The 19,573-nt window shown below is 41.0% G+C and overlaps 2 protein-coding genes across 2 annotated transcripts; both read left to right on the plus strand.

The window, feature by feature from the left end:
- Positions 1 to 1,259: 1,259 nt before the first annotated feature.
- Positions 1,260 to 10,087, plus strand: LOC127370150 (protein phosphatase PTC7 homolog). Its single transcript, XM_051411921.1, has 6 exons — positions 1,260 to 1,867; positions 3,529 to 3,708; positions 4,830 to 5,028; positions 6,391 to 6,514; positions 6,630 to 6,759; positions 7,553 to 10,087. The coding sequence occupies exons 1-6, from the start codon at positions 1,666 to 1,668 to the stop codon at positions 7,609 to 7,611; spliced, it is 894 nt and encodes a 297-aa protein (XP_051267881.1). The 5' UTR covers positions 1,260 to 1,665; the 3' UTR covers positions 7,612 to 10,087.
- A 1,030-nt stretch (positions 10,088 to 11,117) lies between these two features.
- Positions 11,118 to 18,930, plus strand: tbc1d10ab (TBC1 domain family, member 10Ab). The gene is made up of 9 exons (XM_051411901.1): positions 11,118 to 11,840; positions 13,022 to 13,121; positions 13,468 to 13,575; positions 13,740 to 13,846; positions 13,942 to 14,056; positions 14,236 to 14,301; positions 14,893 to 15,082; positions 15,838 to 15,992; positions 16,214 to 18,930. Exons 1-9 carry the CDS (start codon positions 11,659 to 11,661, stop codon positions 16,610 to 16,612), a joined length of 1,422 nt encoding a protein of 473 aa, XP_051267861.1. The 5' UTR covers positions 11,118 to 11,658; the 3' UTR covers positions 16,613 to 18,930.
- The last annotated feature ends 643 nt before the right edge of the window (positions 18,931 to 19,573 follow it).

Raw genomic sequence — 19,573 nt, forward strand, 5'->3', positions numbered from 1 at the left:
AATAATGTTAGGGTGTTAAATACAACCCAGAAACGTCTAAACATTAGTAATGTAAAGATATATCGTGATACAAATCGGTGAGATGAATCATGATATAAATCGCGGTATCAAGTTTCACTTTTACAAAGAAATGTTAATATAATATGAATATATTTTATTCTGTATATATAAATATAACCCAAAACATTATAATGTGATAACAAATATAGGACAAAATAAAAGAAGAAGAAATAAAAATAATATTACAGTTATCTGTTATACTTCAATCTCATTTTGTTTTTAAAAAAGAAATTTGTATCATGAACTGTATTGTGAATTTAATCGACGTGTGAGTGTATCCATACAAACCATGGTATAAATAAAATGTTACACACACACATTTTCCATTATTTAAGATGTTTAAACCATGCATTATGTTATTATAATGTTATTCTGGAAATTATAACTATAAATTAGCATAATTACACTGAATAGTTTAAGTGACATATGTGCACACATACCAATCACAGGCCACAATATTGCTAAATTTGGCTGAATATAAAAGCCAGAAGTGGTACTAAATGAAGAGCAGTTTGGGAGCCGAACAGCAGACTCTGAGAGGAGCCAAATGATCCGGATCACTAAAACGAGCTGTAATTCCCATCACTGGTGGTTTCATCTAGAAGAGGCCCTCCTTTCGATGCACGACAAGTACCCACAGATATACTGACAGTATGTTATATCTACGGACAAGTACCATGGAGGGAATCTATTTGTTATGAGTCTGTGGTGGGAACACTTTGCTTTGACTTCCGTGCGATCACCGTGAAGCCAACTTCAGCGTCGTACCAAGAAGTGTTATGTTTTCATGTGTGTTTTACTTGAAGAAGCCTTTAACTTATTTAAGCATAACCTAGCCTGAGCTTTTACTACGCAACAGGGGTAATAAAATAAAAATAAAAAATAAAATATATATATATATATATATATATATATATATATATATATATATATATATATATGACGTACTATTTACATATATATATGACTTATTCGGTAGGTTTTACTTGGTTTACCCTCGTGAAGTTATAAAACACCACTGTTATTCACACAAATATAGCACATTATAGATCAGGTTATAAGGCATTTAAAAACGATTGCCAACCCGGAGCATGCGCAGTTCAGTGTGTCTGATCTCTGGGCTGATCTGGTAACGGCTGCTCATAACGAGGCTGCGGGCCGCGCTCTCATTGGACGGCGTCGTTCGGCCGTGACGTCAGGATTGTAAACCGTCAGACACCCGTAACGTTACGTACTCGCAGCTCCGTCGTGTCCGGTGGTGAGCACAAGTGGAAACATGTCGGGAATGAGAGAGCCCAGCGGAGGAACTGCGCTCATGAAATATACGCCTGAGACATAAGATAAAGAGAGAAAAAACAACAACTGTATCTTAATCCAGTCAGGACGGACGGCGGTGTTTGTTTGTATGTGAGTGAGCGACTGCCCGGGAGTTTACGTTAGCATTATTTACACGGAAGCGGGCCGGTGTGGATCGGATGGACGGATAAAAGAGAGACAGCCGGGGCTTGATCCAACAAAAGTAGCCTAACAGACAGGCGACCCGGGTCGGGTAGAGACTGTGTGTGTGTGTGCTCAAAACAAGACGGGGTTGCTCGTTGCTGGGGAATGTTATCCGTACTGTCTTATGGCAGACTGGTAGCCAGGGCTGTCCTGGGCGGACTCTCTCAGACTGACGGTCGGGACTACAGCCTGATCAGCGCCAGTTATGGCTTCGGTAAAGACTTTCGCAAGGGGATCCTGAAGAAAGGGATGTGCTACGGGGATGATGCCTGCTTCATTGCGCGGCACAGGACCGCCGATGTGTTGGGTAAGCTCTTTGGCATTATAAAACCCCGTACCTTGCTTGCACATGCATGTTAAACCCCCTCCTTGCTCGGGTGACCTTCAGTTAGCTAGCCCCCACACGTGCAGCGACCCCCTCGGATGAAAACACAACACCTCCTCCTCCACCATCTCCTCCTCCTCCTCCTCGTCCGGGAAACACTGACATAAGTTCTCTCCCCTTTGCAACCCTTATGTTAGCTGTGTTTGGTTTACGTGGAGCCTTTGCAGACGCTTGCAGACGACCCAGTGTGGAGTTCTTCTGCAGTCACGTCTTTTTATCCGTAAACTGCGATCAAGAGTCGCTGGCGGGTTGTTTTGAGGTGAAACACAGAATGACCTTTCACCTACATGAGCTCCAGCTGAAGAATACGCGCTGCTAGTGCAATATATTAAACATATAAACTTGGGATATGTAGTTGAGCTTCATTAAAGGTGGACTAGACTGGAAAAGCCCCTGTTGCAACGCCTCAGACCTAACATTACAATGTCTTGCAAAGGTCAGAATGGTTGAGCATGGAGGCAGCCATATTGCTATTAGCGACTGTAGCCTGCTAGCTTAGCTGAGTGAGATTGCTTTGTCCTCACCGGGCAGCTGACAGGAGGGTTATCACAGCGAGATATCTCACTCATCACATGGCTTTGGTCGACACTCACACGGTGTGTTTTTACAGTTTTCAACCAGTGGGCAGTTTTAAATGATTATAGCGATGATATAAAACATACAATAGCCAGTCCCGTGGAACAAGATCTCTTCACGTGTTTACACAGAGGGAGCAGACATGGAGAGGTGGTGGAGTGAGGAGTAAACTCCTCTTAGGTTCACTGAGGTGGTTGCATTGACAGCATGTGTATTATCAAGACAGTTATTTAAAAAAGAGATTTCCAGGGCCCATTTTGTCATGTTAGTTTGGTATTTGAGGGGACTTCCACCACAAAGAGAAAATGAAAGCATGGGAACAATATTTGGTTTCAATATTGTTTTTAATATATGTTTGTATACACTATAACATGAACGTGGATTAGAGGGGAAACTCGTTCAAAGTCATGGACATGTAAAAAGAGTGAAATACTTGAACTGGTTGCTCTTCCCATCTCCATGGCTCTTTAACTTTATGCACTGAGTAGATATTCAATATGGTCCTGGTGAATCCTCATGCATCATCTCTGTAGTTCAATCAACTTACACTACTTTTATTTCTCAGTTCTCCAGTTCAGTCTGTCATTTGTTATCCACTACGACAGCTGTGTGTGTGGTTTGGGAGCATCTGGGTTTCTGTAACTGGAAACCAAACACAATGAAACTGATCATTTCAGAGCAAGTGTTTCAAGGGATGGCAGAAACTGTGATGATTAATAATTCAATAATGCCGGTTGTTTTCATTCATTCATTGTCAGTGTGTACTATTATTATTATTATTATTTTTTTTATATTATTATTATTATTATTATTCCAGTTATTTTCCAGATTAATTGGCAAATCATTTGCTCTATTAAATGTCAAAAAAATGCTTGTTTTGTTTACTCTCACATCAGCCAAATAAAAGCAGCAGTCAAGTCTTCACATCCAGAAAGCTGGAACCATGCAATATTTGGCGTTTTTCAACAATAACTACATTAAAATATTATTCCCATTTTGTCCATCAGGCGTTGCAGATGGTGTAGGTGGTTGGCGTGACTATGGCGTTGACCCGTCTCAGTTCTCTGCCACCTTAATGAAAACCTGCGAGCGACTGGTGAAGGAGGGACGCTTCACTCCCAGTAATCCAGTGGGTATTCTGACCTCTGGCTATTATGAACTTCTGCAGAACAAAGTTCCCTTGCTAGGTGAGTCCACACAGAGACAACACTACACACGGATCATATATTATTGTACACACACAGTCAGTGGTGGAGTGAGTCATACTTCCCATGTGAATAGCCATACTCTGAGAAATAAATAACATAGCTGCAGGATGAGTCAGACTATGAGTAGTCGCGTTGCTTAGTAAGATGTAGAACATATTACTATAACTTGTCTACATTTGCAGGTGAAATTTCTTTTTCTAATCTGGCACAAAGGTGCATGAAGGTTGGGAATGATAGTTGCATAAAAAAACAACAGCATATGTTTGGGCATAATGTATTATTTATTGGTTTAGGCTTAGACCTGCATCTTACTCAGTGGTGTAATACTGTGAGGTAACCAATCTAATCGGGCTGTATTATGTTATGCCAACACATGGAAGTTGAGACTCAGTGACCTTGTGGGGCTAAAAATGCAGGGTGAACGTTTTCCTCATCCCAGAGCCCCAAAAGATCAAGAATCTATGTAACTAACACTGCAGGAGCGTTGAACAGATTTCTAAAAGCTTGCACATGTCAAACATGTGACCAAGGTCACATTTCTTCTGAGACTCTGTTTCCCTGACCCACAGCGAGCGCAGATGCTAAATGTTAACCTCCTCCCCCTGGTCACGATGTTTGTCAAATGACCTACTTTTATTTTGGGAAGCTGTGACGAGGTTTGTGCTTGACCTTCCCTGCTCAAGGTTACCTGGACTACTGGCACACGAAGCCTCAGTCACTGGGACAGGCACGGTCCATGACCCTTGAGTTTGATTTCTCTTGTTCTTGGTTAGAGGCCACTTGCAAACTGCATAATGAACTCATCCACCCACTATGGAAGCATGAAATTCACAAGGAGGGTGCACACAAAGTACTGTGTACTGATGTACTGGTTGGGCAGCATTCTACCTGTTACTTCAGAAGTAAAACACAGATTTACCCTACAGGTGCTTTTCTTATCTGTCCAAACTGAAAATGCTATGTTGTAATTTTCACTGTGGTAGTCTCCCCTGTGACATTATCTTCTTTTCCACTGTTCTCTTTTCAGATTTTATCCTCTGTGTGTGTATGTGTGTGTATATATGTATAATCTTACTGTTTTACTCTTCTCTGCTTTATAGGGAGCAGCACAGCCTGTATTGTGGTTCTGGATCGACGGAGTCACAGGCTACACACGTGTAACCTTGGCGACTCCGGCTTCCTGGTCGTTAGGGGAGGAGAGGTGGTTCATCGCTCAGACGAACAACAGCACTATTTTAACACGCCCTTCCAATTGTCCATCGCCCCTCCAGGAGCTGAAGGGGTGGTGCTTAGTGACAGGTCAGTAGCTCAGTGTTGCATCCGTGTGTGAAGAATACATAAAAAAAAGTCCTTTGTTGCTACTTCTGAATGTGCCACAGTTGTGTGTGTGTGTGTGTGTGTGTGCATGCCATTGTACGGAGCAAATTACCTGTGTAGTGTACCTAAACCCCTAATTTCTTCAAGCTCCCTCCCTCTTTGCAAACTTAAAAAATGCACCAGAGATGGTGGCATGATGTGGGAGGTAACGCCGTCACAGACTGATTACTGCTCAGAGTACCAGGAATACAGCTGCTTGTAGTCAGAGCTAACCAGCAGGGAACAGCTGCTGTCAGATTCTCCGTGTCTTTGAGTCCAAAGGAACATTCACTATTCCTACAAGCACATTCACAGCCGTTTGTAAATGTTTCTGTCAAATCTATAAATACACTATTAAATACCCATATACATCGGTTTTCAGCTGAAAAAAGTGGTTTGGGGGTTTAGTTACTCTTTAGAAGACCGATATGTTGAGTGTTCAAACATTCCTCGTCCTCTCATGTTGTAAGCAAACGTATTTGCAGTAGGAACTTTCAGACTGTTTGCAGGATAAACGAGACCTGCTTTGGCGTCACGCTCCTGGCATAGCCTCCGTAACTACTTGATCATCTTTTCTTGTATCGCCCACATGGAAAATCCCCTCGTATCCTGTTTGTTTTGGTATACATTTCATCCATTTCAAAGGTGAACATGCCATAATCTTTGTTATCGTCATAACCTAATAAAATACATGTACAGAAATGTGCTTGAAATACTACTTAATGTGGAACATATTGGAAAAATACAAGACCCACAAAGCTCATGCATGCATGCTTGCCAGATAGGTGTCACATTTTTATTCTGACAGTGGGAGCCTGGTTAATGAGGGATAAACCCTTTGTAATCCATTTGGAGCAGCCTTCAGGTCCTGCTTTTGGATTCTTTTACCCCATTGGGTTTATCCTGTTCTTCTGGTGGGATAAAAAGGGGGAAAGATTTTGCAATTCAACTAGTGTATGTTCCTTTTTAAGGTAAATTTATGACTCTGTGGTGTGTCACCTTTTAAAATAAAAAAACCCCAAGGCCCAACATAAGGTTAATGGGTCCCAGGAAATAAACTTGAGTCTTGTGTATGGCACCAGCGAGCAACAGGACCTCTCTGCGTCTGGCAAGGACATGAGGGCAGGCTGCCTCCGAGTCAGCTGTCAGATTAAACACCCACACCGCGTCCACCCTCGAGATTTGGCAGAGTGACTTCTGACCTACCTAATTCCATATTGGAAACTGTTTACAGCAGCTCAGGCGCTGCATGCTCCTGTTTCACTTGTGACTTATCTTGCCGTGCCCCCTCCCCATTCCCTCTAGTCCTGAAGCAGCTGACAGCTCCTCCTTCGACGTGCAGCTTGGTGACATCATCCTGACAGCAAGCGACGGCCTCTTTGACAACATGCCAGACTACATGATTCTTCAGGAGCTCAAAAAACTCAAGGTGTCACTTCTGATTCTTCTTACTCATGCTTTCACATATACTGTATCTAGTTATAACATGAACACATCTGCAGTAATAAATCCTCTTTAATGCTTTTTAATTTTGCTCATTTCAGACTACAAACTATGACAGCGTCCTGCAGACTGCACAGAGCATTGCAAAGCAAGCTCATGATCTGGCCTACGACCCCAACTATATGTCCCCTTTTGCACAGTTTGCCTGTGACAATGGTCTGAATGTAAGAGGTAAGTACTGTGTAACATTTAGGAGGATCTATTGGCAGAAATGGAATATAATATTCTTGGGTATGTTTTCCTTGGTGTATAATCAATTAAATATAGGAATCGTGTGACTTTAGAATGAGCCGCTTTTATCCACAGTTCGCCTTACATGGAGTCCGCCATGTTTCTACCATAGCCCCGAACCGACAAACCAAACACTGGCTGTAGATAGGACCTTTTGAATTTTTGCGAGTTTGGCAGCCACCTTAGTTTCTACAACACACTCCACAGCGCGTTCTCATTCCCAAGTCGTCAAATACAGACAGAGGAAGTGTTTAGTTAGTTGTAGTCTGCACCTTCACCGCTAGATGCCACTAAATCCTACACGCTGGTCCTTTTTAAAACGCTATGCTTTAAACAGTATATGTAATTCAGATGTTATTAAAAAGCGGTGCAACCAAATGGGCTTTTTCTCTATCTTTTTTTTCCTGCCTCCAACCTTAATTTTAACTCATAATTCCTATAATTTGGCTTCATGAATAAGAGCATACATATCGCAAATGTGTTTAAGCTGCATAAACATTGTCTGTTAAAATATTTTATGTAAAACTATTCACTATATTTATCAAAAGTTGAGTGCTATCTCTGGAGTGCATTCACACCTTTAGTTTGGCTCCCGTTGTCCAGGCCAAAGCTAAATAGAAGCGTGACGTTATGCTCCCAGCATGCAGTGTCAGTGAGCTACAAATATCCCTGCACTTAAGGGAAGAAAAGGCCTACTTTGCAGTTTCTCACACTCTTTTGTCTTGTCCTGCAGGTGGGAAGCCAGATGATATCACGGTGCTGCTGTCCATTGTGGCTGAATATACAGACTAAAAGTGTGTGTGAGAGTGCGTGTGTGCTTCTCTGGGGCTGGTCCTTCCTTCCCGTCTGCCTGAGTCTTCCACCTGCAGCCCTCCCAAAAATGCACTGCATCCTGTGGGCTGACGGGGGGCCCACCGACACGACGCACACTCCTCGCTGCAGGACTGACGTCCACCCGTGTACATTTTGTTTTCTTCCTCTGTTTTTGTTTTGGTGCTTGAATGGTCAAGGGGGAAGCAGGCAGCTTGGACATTTTCATGTTGATCATGATGCAGGAGGAGATGAGTATGACGGGCTGAGGGATCCCTTTCAGTCTCCCATATCTCATTGTGTGGCATCAAACACTATTTTTTCGGTGGTGAGACTTAGAGACAGTGCAGTTTGGTTTGACTGAGGTTCTTAAAACCTGGTAGCCATTATGTATAAAAAGGTGAGTAAGGAGTAAGCCATGGTTTTGGAGAGTAGTCATAGAGTTGACTATTTAACCCAGCTGTCTGTTGTCCCAGTTGTTGTCTGTTGTTGTAAATGTGTTTGGACAAAGCATATAGAGGGACCGAGGAAGCTGATGTTGGGACGCTATTAGAGAGTGGGATTGAAGAGTTGGGTTTCAGTGTCTTGGGTTTGGGAATGTGGACGATGGAAAAGTTCATTAGTAATTGCTCAGATCAAAGGAACTTGTAAAGGGAAACACTCGTTAGAGCTTACATGTGAAGGTAGATCAGGTTTCGTCAGTTGGCTGGTGGGTGGGGTCTGACGGTGCGCACATCCTGATAAGTTGTAAATATTTGTGTGTTTTTAGGGTTTCGGCCTTTCTGTCGTCTTTGCTTTGGTCGTTAAAGCAAATCGCTATTTCGTTACTGTCCTGGAAGATGTACACATGCATTCATAAACATATTTTCTTGTGTAGATGTTAATCTTGAAGTGAGCTTTATCAATCCCACACTTCCACTCGCTGAAATGAAACAGATCTGTTCTGAGATTGTGTGTGTGTGTGTGTGTGTGTGTGTGTGTGTGTGTGTGTGTGTGTGTGTGTGTGTGTGTGTGTGTGTGTGTGTGTGTGTGTGTGTGTGTGACATGTGAGAAGTTGTTATTGGAATATGTGTGTGTGTGTGGCGTATTGTTTGTATTATCTCACAAAGCTAAAGCTAGCATCTGGGAATGCTAAGAGTTTGAAGAGTCTGCTGACATGAAATATGTGCGATGGATGACAGATCCAACGATCTTAATGAGAATCAGGTGTGTTTGGGTGGATGGAAGTGTGTGTGCGTGTGTAAGAAATTTGTTTTTTATTTCTCAGTTCCTTATTTCCCTCTACTTTCGTTTGCTGCTTCTCATTTTTAATTCAGATGTCTGTGTATGACTTGACATGATTTACATGAACATGGTCACCGTCTGTGTGTGTGTGTGTGTGTGTGTGTAAATGTGTGCTGCATCGACTGACATTAATCAAAGACATTGATAAAACTGTTCTGCTCATGATAGTGTCCCTTTTATGTCTAACAGCTCACCCAAGTGGTTTTGGACAATGTCTTTACAGTTAAAACGCAGGTGCACCAAAGACACATCTTCTTTGTGTATGTAATTACACTTTGTTGTTACAAACATCATACAGCAATACTGTAAATTCCTTGTGCTCTGAATCTTGTGTGATGGCCTGAAGTCTGTGTGGAAATGTTCAGTGGGACATTAAAATGTCTTTTTTTATGCCTACAGTTGTTTTTTTCAGAACAAAAGTTGTATCATAATCTTTAAGTTATATGTGACTGGTTGCAACAAAGTGTAAGACAGGTTTATGAAACCAAAGAAGGAAAGCCATATATAAACACATGATTAGGGCACTACTCTGTAAGCTCTGCTGTAAAGATAACACAGTGTTTCTTCCACGTACACATAATAGAGACAATTATTACAATCTTATTGGTCTTACTGTATGCACCGTTCTTTTTTGCATGGTTTCTGTCTCAGCTATTGGCACCCTCTAACAAAGTGAATTTTACACAGTTGTAGTCTCTTCTTGTCTTTAGAACGGTTTATAGATGGTGTATAAAGGTTCTTAACTTGTATTTACTTCAAAGATAGCCCTATAATTGTCACAGAGATGTAACCCACATGCAGGAGGAGGAGGAGTAGTGAGATGGGTAATGGTGCTGTGAACATACAGTATGATGGTGAGCACAGTTTCAGCCTTAACAAATAGCTAGACCTGTAATCAAGAGGCCTTTCCTGTCAATTGCAAGCTTGTCTCGTCTCAGTCATGATGCCCAGTGTTTGATGTAAATGAAGTGTGCCCGTCTTTATCTCCTGTAAAGCCGTTCTTAAAGGTGCTTCTGCAGTCTGTATGGTATGATTGTCCTCTTTTCAGCAAGCAATGTTTGTGTGTATGAAAGACACAGCTATGTCTACAGTGTAACAATGCAGGTCTAATTTATGTAAATATGTTTTAAAATATGTACAATATTTAAATAAAGAATCTAGTATTTATACTAAATTTGTTTGAGTATTTTCATGATGCCATTCCATGTTTGGAGAGTTTCATTTTCAGAAACCGATGTACTGCACTTTAATGAAGTGTACTCCATTGTGGCTGTATCCTCAATATCACATGACAAAAGGTTTGTATTTTATGATTTTGTTTGCTATGATCCTCTTTTGTTGGTGCAAGTACTGAAGCAGGTAAACAACACTGAGGTAATCCAGCAGCAGCAAAGTTTTTATAGCTTAAATTATTGATAATGTGTATAAAAGCTTTTTCATGTTTAAACATCCAGAGTTAAGTAACAATGACAGTTTACATGTATACAAAAGCATGTACCAGGTATTTTTTGCTTTTGTTACTCTACTTTATCTGAGGGAATCTTTTACAAACATGATCAACAAATAAAATACGTCAAAGTACAGAGGAGTATACTGCAGTTGAAATTGGCCCCTTCTCAAAACAGCTACAACAATAACAAGCTGTTTATAATGCATCAGTAATCCAATAATATCACTATAGCACGTTGGAAGAGGCCAATCTGCTTATGTGTGCTCTCACTTTTGAGATTTAAAGTAAATTTTGCTGAATTAAAATGATGAAAGCAGGACTTTTGTCTGTAATTTGTTCATTGTTGTATTACTACTAAACCTGAGTCAAGGATCTAAGTACTTCTTTCACCACCAGGGACCACAAAAGTAGAATATATTAAAGTTAATTTCACCCTTCCTGTTCTTCACATCTCTCTAGTTCACTGGTGAGTGAAAGTAGCCTGAACACAGCTACTTTTAAAAGTACCTACTACCTAACAAACAGAGTTTTAAACTAAAAAGGAACTACATGCATGTGATCTTCAGCCCCTCAAACTTAAAATCACAAAATAAACTCAAGACAAATCACTGTGACATTTTATACCATGAAAATTATCTCAGAAGTATATGAACATACAAACCATAGTATAATGAAGTTAGTTCACAAAAAGCTAATCAATAACAGGGGCCACATACTGTACCTGAATATGTGGTTTCCAGCAGTAGATGGCAGTGCAGAGTTAAAGGATGCCATGGATGTTTTGTTTACTAATCTGCCTCAAGCCTCTCTTCCTTGTAGCCACCAGCTAACCCACATTCTTGCTGACAGCAGAGATTCAGGCTAAAATAAATAGCTCTCTGTGTGTGTGTGTGTGTGTGTGTGTGTGTGTGTGTCAGCTGACAGTTGTGTGATGCTAGCATGTTAGCTTCGGAGTTAGCAAGCAGATACTGTGCTAGTTTAGCGTTGGTTCTTTAATAATTTGACCAATTGGTGCTTCTTTCCTTTTTTTTGCTAACCCGAACATTAACTATTTAATCACCGTGAACAGGTTTATCACCAAACAAACCCTCTAAAGTTAAGTGTTTTTTTTTTTTAAGCGAGCTAGGAAGCAAATCTTCCTAGCAACTGTAGCTAACGTTAGCCGTGGCGGTTGGTTGGCGTCTTCATGGAGATCTTAAACGTGGTAGCTAAGCTTTCAACATTGGCCGTAAGGGTGAGTTATGTGAACCGACTGTAGAGCGGGCAGCGTCTGCTAGGAGGTAAATGTGGATTAAATGGCAAAAACTGAGCAGGGCGATGGACTTGAATTGCGGGGCAGCACAGATAAGCTGACAGATAATGGGAAAGGAGGCTCGTATGGATCCGACCCAGCGGTAAACGGCGGTGTAGTCCCCGGGGACAACCAGGTGGACAAGTACGGATTCATTGGAGGAGCTCAGCAGTACTCCGGAGACTCGTAAGTGGAGCTTAATGACACTCATGTTTGAGTTAAAATATTGTTTGTGGCAACTGAGTTTATTAGTGTTTCCTCATACTTCCTCAGAGTGTTTTCTTGCACTGAGTCGTCGGGAGAAGCTGTCATTTCTCCCAGGAGGAAAAACTGTGATTTTTGCTCTTAATTGAATTGTTTTTTGTATGTGGAAAAAGGGAGACAAAGGACAAAGTTAGCTAGTTACACTGATTTATAGTAGTTTATAGATTTATTGTCACCTAACTAGATTAATAGTTCTGAGCTCTTTGGACAGGTGTCATGTGTTTATGAGTTGTGCACTGATAGGGATGGTCCCCTTTTGTAGCATGAAGATGGAAAGTGTCCATTATTATCCAAAAAAAAAAAAAAAGAAACGTGTTTATTTTCCCATTTTCAGTCAATTATCTTCCAAGCTCCAATTGGAAACCATTGACCTAGGTCCAGAGAGACCACATTATTCCTGTGCTGGTGGTCCGTCTCCACTGGCCTCCAGTAGCAGTATAGATTTGATTTTAAAATGTTTGTTTTTAAGGTAATCAATGGGCTTAAGTGCAAGAGGGATTGGGCCTCTGCTGTTGTGGCCCCCAGATTTTAGTCTTTGTCATTTGGACCTGCATAACACATGTGTTTTAAGCTTGTATTGAAAATAAATGATACAGTGGTTTGGTCTTGAGTTGGAGAAGTGACACAGGACGAACTGTGCAAACCAGGCAGATCGGGCTCCCTATTTTTAGGGATTGCGTTCTTTAGCTAACGTATGCAAAAAGCAATGTGAGTCAGCTCTTTAAATTTGTTTGTTTCAATTTGCTTGCCAAGAAGACCTGGCATGTGTTTGGTAAATCAGGACAGGAAAGCTTGTGTATAACAACATGACGTATCCAACCGGGCCTGTAGTGAAGTGAGATATTAGTGTAAGTTTTGTGTAGGAGGTTGTAGGGAACTGAACCAGGGGAAAGTTCTCCCACAGCTTCCTGTTTTCCCTGTGCTTTGCTGCCGTTGGCAAGTGCTCCACTGTCTGAGGTTAGGTTTCCTGTGTGGACAAGGAAGAGATGAGCCACTTTCCCATCCAGTACAGGGTTGTAACACAGTAGAGTACGGTCACTGCCAGTTGGCATGAAAATAATTTATTTGATTGTATCTGTGACAATTGTCTCGTACCTTCACAGTGCTGAAGAAATCCCCATTGAGGTGCTGAGGCAGCGGGAGGCAAAATGGCTGGAGATGCTCAACAGCTGGGACAAGTGGATGGCCAAAAAACACAAGAAGGTCTGATTTATAAACTGTATATTAGATATATTAGGTCTGAGCTCACGTCTTTCCTTCTTTTGTAATGGAAATGTGAACCGGGCTGTTTTGGAACATGACGTCATAGCAGCAGTCTGTAAATATATAAGATGAACAAGATGACTTCATTTTGAAACCTGTAATCCTTCCATCATCACGCCAGGTTTTTTTAAATGTTATCTTTGATTATCAGTTGCACAACAGTGGCGTATTGTACGCAGCAGTATTTGCAGTACTGTCCTCAAATGCCTGTGTTCCTTTCTCTTGTTCTTCCTGTCTCATCCTCTCTCTCAGGCTCTTGACTAATTGTGCTTGTGTTGAATAACAGGTGAAAGAGCGCTGTCAGAAGGGGATCCCTCCATCCTTGCGTGGCCGGGCCTGGCTCTACCTTACTGGGGGGAAAGTGAGAAGGGAACAAAACCAGGGCAAATTCCAGGTCAGTCGTATATCTGTGATCCCTGCTTGTGCCTTCACTGAGGCTTCAACCTCCAGAATTTGCCTGCGTTAGAGAATTGCTAATACAAATTGGTTGGTGGGAAATGGCTCATAAATGTCCAGTATAATGTTGCAAAAACTAACAAAATTATGTTGTGTTTTTAGGAACTGGACGATCAGCCAGGAGATCCTAAATGGGTAGATATTATTGAGAGAGACCTCCATCGACAGTTCCCCTTCCATGAAATGTTTGCAGCGAGAGGAGGTCATGGGTAAGCCTTCTAAAGGCCTGTTATGATGGCCACTGCTGTGTTAATGTGACTGAATATGGTTTTGGAATATAATTAATTTATTTTCACACATTCAGGCAGCAGGACCTGTTCCGCGTGTTGAAGGCTTATACTCTGCATCGTCCTGAAGAGGGTTATTGTCAGGCTCAGGCTCCCATTGCTGCTGTACTCCTGATGCATATGCCAGCAGAGGTGAACACACGAGGGATTAAACCTCTAATATGAAATAACAAACATTTGATACTGGACACTCTCTGCTCTGATGAAGAAGAATAACAGGACAAAAAGTGTGAATTATTAAATTTAATCAAGTGGCTCTCTTGAATATTGCTGAATAATGCTTACCTCTCCGTTTCCTCTTTTTGTCCTAGGATGCATTTTGGGTTCTTGTCCAGATTTGTGAGAAATACCTTCCTGGATACTACAGTACAGGGCTGGTAAGGGTGCAGACACAGTCACACTGTTTTGCAATGCGGACTTTGATATCAAGATATCAAAAAGAGCTTGACAAAATCTGAGCACAACGAGTAACAAGATTACATATTTACAGTGTTCAGTGTGTCAATTATTATCTATCTGAACCTAATAGTAGTAGTAGTAGTGCGTAGTTAAAGTTGTTGCTAAAATTAATTTGTTGTCTATTGTAAGCAAAAGTATACCCACAATATAGCAATACCCAAGAAAACTGTGTTTCTGAAGACTGCCTTTCTATACACTTAGAGGACTGAATATTTTTTTTCCAGGAATTACACAGCCCCAGATTTACAGCCCATGTGGATTCTGTTTCAGTATTTAAGGTTCCTTAAAGCATCAAAAACAAAATTGTCCGTTAACGTACGTAATATGTAGCTTGTGGTGATGTTAGATTTCTCAGGCCAATGTGTCTTTAGCTTCACGCTGATATGCTAACAACCTGATAACACGATGACGAGATAATCAGACAATAAGATTATTGTGACTCTCTCTCGCTCTCTCTCGCTCGCTCTCTCTCTCTCTCCAATGACTGCTGTTCCATGTTGTCTCCACAGGAGGCGATCCAGCTCGACGGGGAGATACTGTACGCTCTGCTGCGGCGGGTCTCTCCTGTGGCCCACCGTCACCTGAAGAAGCACAAGCTGGAGCCCATCCTGTACATGACCGAGTGGTTCATGTGTGCCTTCTCTCGGACTCTGCCGTGGGCCTCAGTGCTGCGTGTCTGGGACATGTTCCTTTGTGAGGGTGAGACTGAAAACTGATATGTTATTATGGCAAATGAAAAAACAAGTCAAGTCACTCATACAGAGATTAGATCATGAATGAATGTGTATTACAATGTATTTCAGTGGCTAGAAATAGAAGTGAAACTATTACTTTGAAGTCACAGACAACAGCTTTGTTTGATGTAGAATCGAGGACTGTGTTCACACCAAACAAACACATCCTGTGTTTACATCAAGTGAATATAATAACAGACATTTACTGAAGTGATGTTTCAACAAGAATGAACTCAAGGAAAGAGATAAAGCCCCAGATTAAGCTAATTTAATTTAAGGTCAGTATTTTGGTCAAATGTTTTTATTTCAAAACACATCTCTGTTTGAATTATTAGTCTGTTACGCCTGCCTGTTTTACCTAAACAAATTGAATTAAGTTAAATACACAATATCAGGCATAACAGACTATTGTGTGTATTTAACTTATATACACAAGTAGCAGTATTTAATCTTCCTCCGGGCCGTTATGTGCTCATCCTGCTGTTTCATTTAACTTTTAAAACACCATCACCTTTAAAGGCAAATGTTGACATCAAGTTAATGTACTGTTTTAGTTTGGGATAAGAGAAATGAGAATATGTATGGAATCATTCACCACACTGCAAGATAGTTGCATCCAATGCTTGTGGCAACACCAGAGTTATCCTGCTAATTATCAACTTTTATCCCTCAATTTAAATTTAGCTGAGGTGCATGTTGTCTGATTTATGCTGTTTTCAGGAGTAAAGATTCTCTTCCGAGTGGGCCTGGTTCTCCTGAAATGCATGCTGGGATCCCAAGAGAAACTAAAGACCTGTCAAGGTCTCTATGAAACAATGGAGCTGCTCCGAGCTATACAGCCACAGTACATGCAAGAGGGCTTCCTGGTGCATGAGGTACATTTATACACTGTCATGCTTGCAATCTGTGTTATCCATTTTATTGTTCTGACTCAGCACCTACTGCACGCTCTGTCTTCCTCTTTTGACTTTGCCCTCCTGTGGTTTTGGTAACAGCAATAGAAATAGAGTTACCTGTAATGTGTTGGAATACTTCAACCTAGAGAGCCGGGCATTACTCACATGTGATTCACGCTCATTCATCCCTTGTGTTTCAGGTCATTGGGTTACTGGTGTCTGAGAAAGACATTGAGAAGGAACACCATGCTCAGCTGCGGCGCTGGAAGGAAACTCATGGCGATCTACACTGCAAGTCCCCTCCCAGGATGCACGGCGCCAAGGCCATCATGGCTGCCGAACCACCCAGCCGACAGGACCTCAGACAGAGGCCCACCATCATCGTGGAGTCTCCCTTGGCACCAAAGACAGATGGGTTGAGAGCAGAGGACGCCAAGGAAAGCAGAAAGACTAAAGAGGACAAAACAATCCTACCACCACAGGAGAAGCCCATTAATCCTTACCTTCCTCCAAGTGACCCCTCACCTCCCCTCAAACACATGCCTGTACAAGGGTCCAAAGAGAGTCTGAGCAGTGCAGAGCATGACACTTATCTGTAGCTGGGTAAGTGTCACCAGTTTACACACGTTAATCATTCCATACAACCTTAACTAACATGTGACACTCACAGTGACATGACAAACCTTTCTGAGACATAGTGTGTCTGTAGTAGCCGTTTTTAGTGAAATGGCTATTTTTACAACCATGACACGCCAGAAAAAGTTCCTTTTTAAACATTTGTAGAAGTTATCACATTTTCAAAGCTGGAAAAAATGCCATTGCTCAGACTACTAAGAGGTATCTGTAATACTCATTTGCATATATCATACACATGTTCAGTGTATTTTAATTTACACAGGTTGTTGTTTACTGCACTTTTAACTAAGAAGTACAGTCGTGAAAATGTTGCATAAAATTATAGTACATTTTTAAAAATGTAATGGAACTCAGAAATGTGTAATTGCCAGGGAGCAACACCAGATGGCGACGATGAGCCTTTTGCACACACGTCTATGTATGTCTGTATATACTGTCAGTGCTATGAGGTTTAAGCCTGTTGGAGTAACTGGAGCTATTAGCTTCATATGACTGAACATGTGGGGCTATACACTCGCTGACTCACTGTTAACAGCTACTGCTGCTATTTACCTCTTAAAAGCAGTGCTCTATTCTTTCCCTTCTTATAAATGAAGTCAGATTTTGTCGTAATTGACGAGGTCTTTTCTAGAGCACTTTGCCTTTATAGTCTTCCTCTTTGCCTGCATTAGTCACTACGTTGCCAACGCAGAGATTCATATTTGTCCTGCTTTGCTAGACTCTAGTCTTTCGCACTACATTACAGACGCAGTGAGAAACAGTGTTTAGCACAGTCTCGTGACAGTTCGGCTGCATCCACGAGTCTGTCTATGCTGTCGTTGAACACTTGAGGGCGTCCTGAGATTATCCCTCAGCATCAGCAGTGACCAGCAGCAGCAGTCTGGTCAGAGTAAAAACTCTCCGATGAAGGAAAAAGTGTGCAGGGAAATTTTGTGTCACTAAGCCAAAGATTTTTGATGCATATTTTATAAGATAAGATATATGTAGTCCAAGCTGTTTATTCAATCATATTGTGATACAGTGTACAGTATTTGATTGTTGTCGGTTTGGGAGAGCATTTGGTTTGTATTTATGTCGTGAATGAGAAATGGTAAAATGCAATTTTGAAGAACGCTAATACTAAGTTGTTTGTTTTTTTACTATTATGCTTAAAGGTTTGTGGGTCCTTTAGACTTAAGATATGTAATTTTGCTATCAAAGAAAAAGCAACCATATAATCTTAACCCATTATTGCCCATTTTAAAAAAAATATTTTTACATCATAAACCAGGAAACCTGGTGCTGCCTCTGTTGACAAAACTGTTTTGAATAAGCTTTAAAAAGTCCAAAATCAAAACAAATCATGAAGTCCTAGTAATGTAGAACTGTTATCTTCAGCAGCTATTTTCTATTGGCTCTTTATTTGAAATGCATGACCCCACAGGATTTTCTTTGCACATGTGAGAAGGTTTTTGTATTGATGTCCCATCCATTTTGTTGCTCAACCATTTGAGCAACAAAAGATATTAAAAGTCAAAGAGATCCATAAACCTTTGATACTGACCAGACCATCTGTTCATACTCTTTTATCTGAGATGTTGTAATGAAGAAATAATGAAGTAATGAATTTATAAGCAATTAACATTTAACACTCCAAGTCCAGATAGTTCCTTCATCAGCAGTTATGTGTAACTGTACATCAGATTGTTAAAAGTTTTTATAATAGAAAATGGTTGTGGGTGTGTGTTGATTTTTAAACACTGTGGAGATTTTCCTTTTTGAATATATGCTACGGGTTTATTTTCTGTTTATTAGGATGTAATGTTTACCTGCCATGTCCTCTTAAGCTTGTACAATATTTTAAACATTTTCTGTAGATCACATTTAATCAACATGAAGTACATGAGTTGAGTTTCTACCAGGAACTTTAATACTGTCACAGAAATTGTGCCACTGAGCTTCATCCAGAGATTCAGAGGACTTGTTCTGGAGGTTACAGGATACACAGGATGTGTTAAGCCATCTAAAAAATGTATGTTGATTTTTATGGGAGGATTTAGTTTCAGTATCCATCCCAAAAATATAGAAATAAAAAAACTCTTTTGGGATGGTGAGATGCTCCTTCCTACTAATCATTTATACATCGATTAAATCTGAGGCTTGTAAATCTGCAACTGCTGTTTCTATCAGTGTACAGGACTTTATTTCTCAACTGTGTGCTGATTTGGTTTGAAATCAACTTCCTACATCTACAAGCTGTTTTATATCAAACTGCTTTTAAATGAATAAAATATGAAACCTTTGGCTTTCGCAGAACTGTCATATTTTCCCATTTCTACACTGACAACAAATCCCCCTTCGTTTGCCTACACTTAACATTAAACCAAGACAATGAGACGAGGGAAGAGGTGCCACACAGCCTGGACTGAACAAGCAGGGATTTCAGTACACCCTGTGTTATCATTCAGCACCCTCACTCCCACCCTCACTCCCGCCCTCACTCACCCACGCAGCAGCACACTTCCTTGGACACCTGTTTCTCCGGCTCTTTCAGCTCTTTGAGGAATTTGCATCTCAAATAGGGTGAATTCCCACAGCACCGTCCAAAGCGCCCTCACCAAGCCATTTGCCTTTGGTCTCTGAATGGAGTCTTCTGCGTGTATACAGGCCTTCTTCTTCTTCTTCTTCTTGTTCCTTGACAAGGTTCAGCTGCAGGCCAAGAACATGACAGCCAACAATGCTCAATCGTCTACATTTTAATTTCCCCAACCAATGAAACCTCAACACTGTTTTGATTAATTTGAGTAGGCAGTGCGGCTCTTTGCGTATAATTGCATCACTATTTTAAGTTCAATTCTTACGGCCTTCCTTTCATGTCTCCATACTTCCGCACATTTTCTGGCATTTGAGAATACACTCGGTGCCAAAGATGAAATACAATAATC

Source organism: Dicentrarchus labrax, unplaced genomic scaffold (genome assembly GCF_905237075.1).
Source record: "Dicentrarchus labrax unplaced genomic scaffold, dlabrax2021, whole genome shotgun sequence".
NCBI lineage: Eukaryota > Metazoa > Chordata > Actinopteri > Moronidae > Dicentrarchus > Dicentrarchus labrax.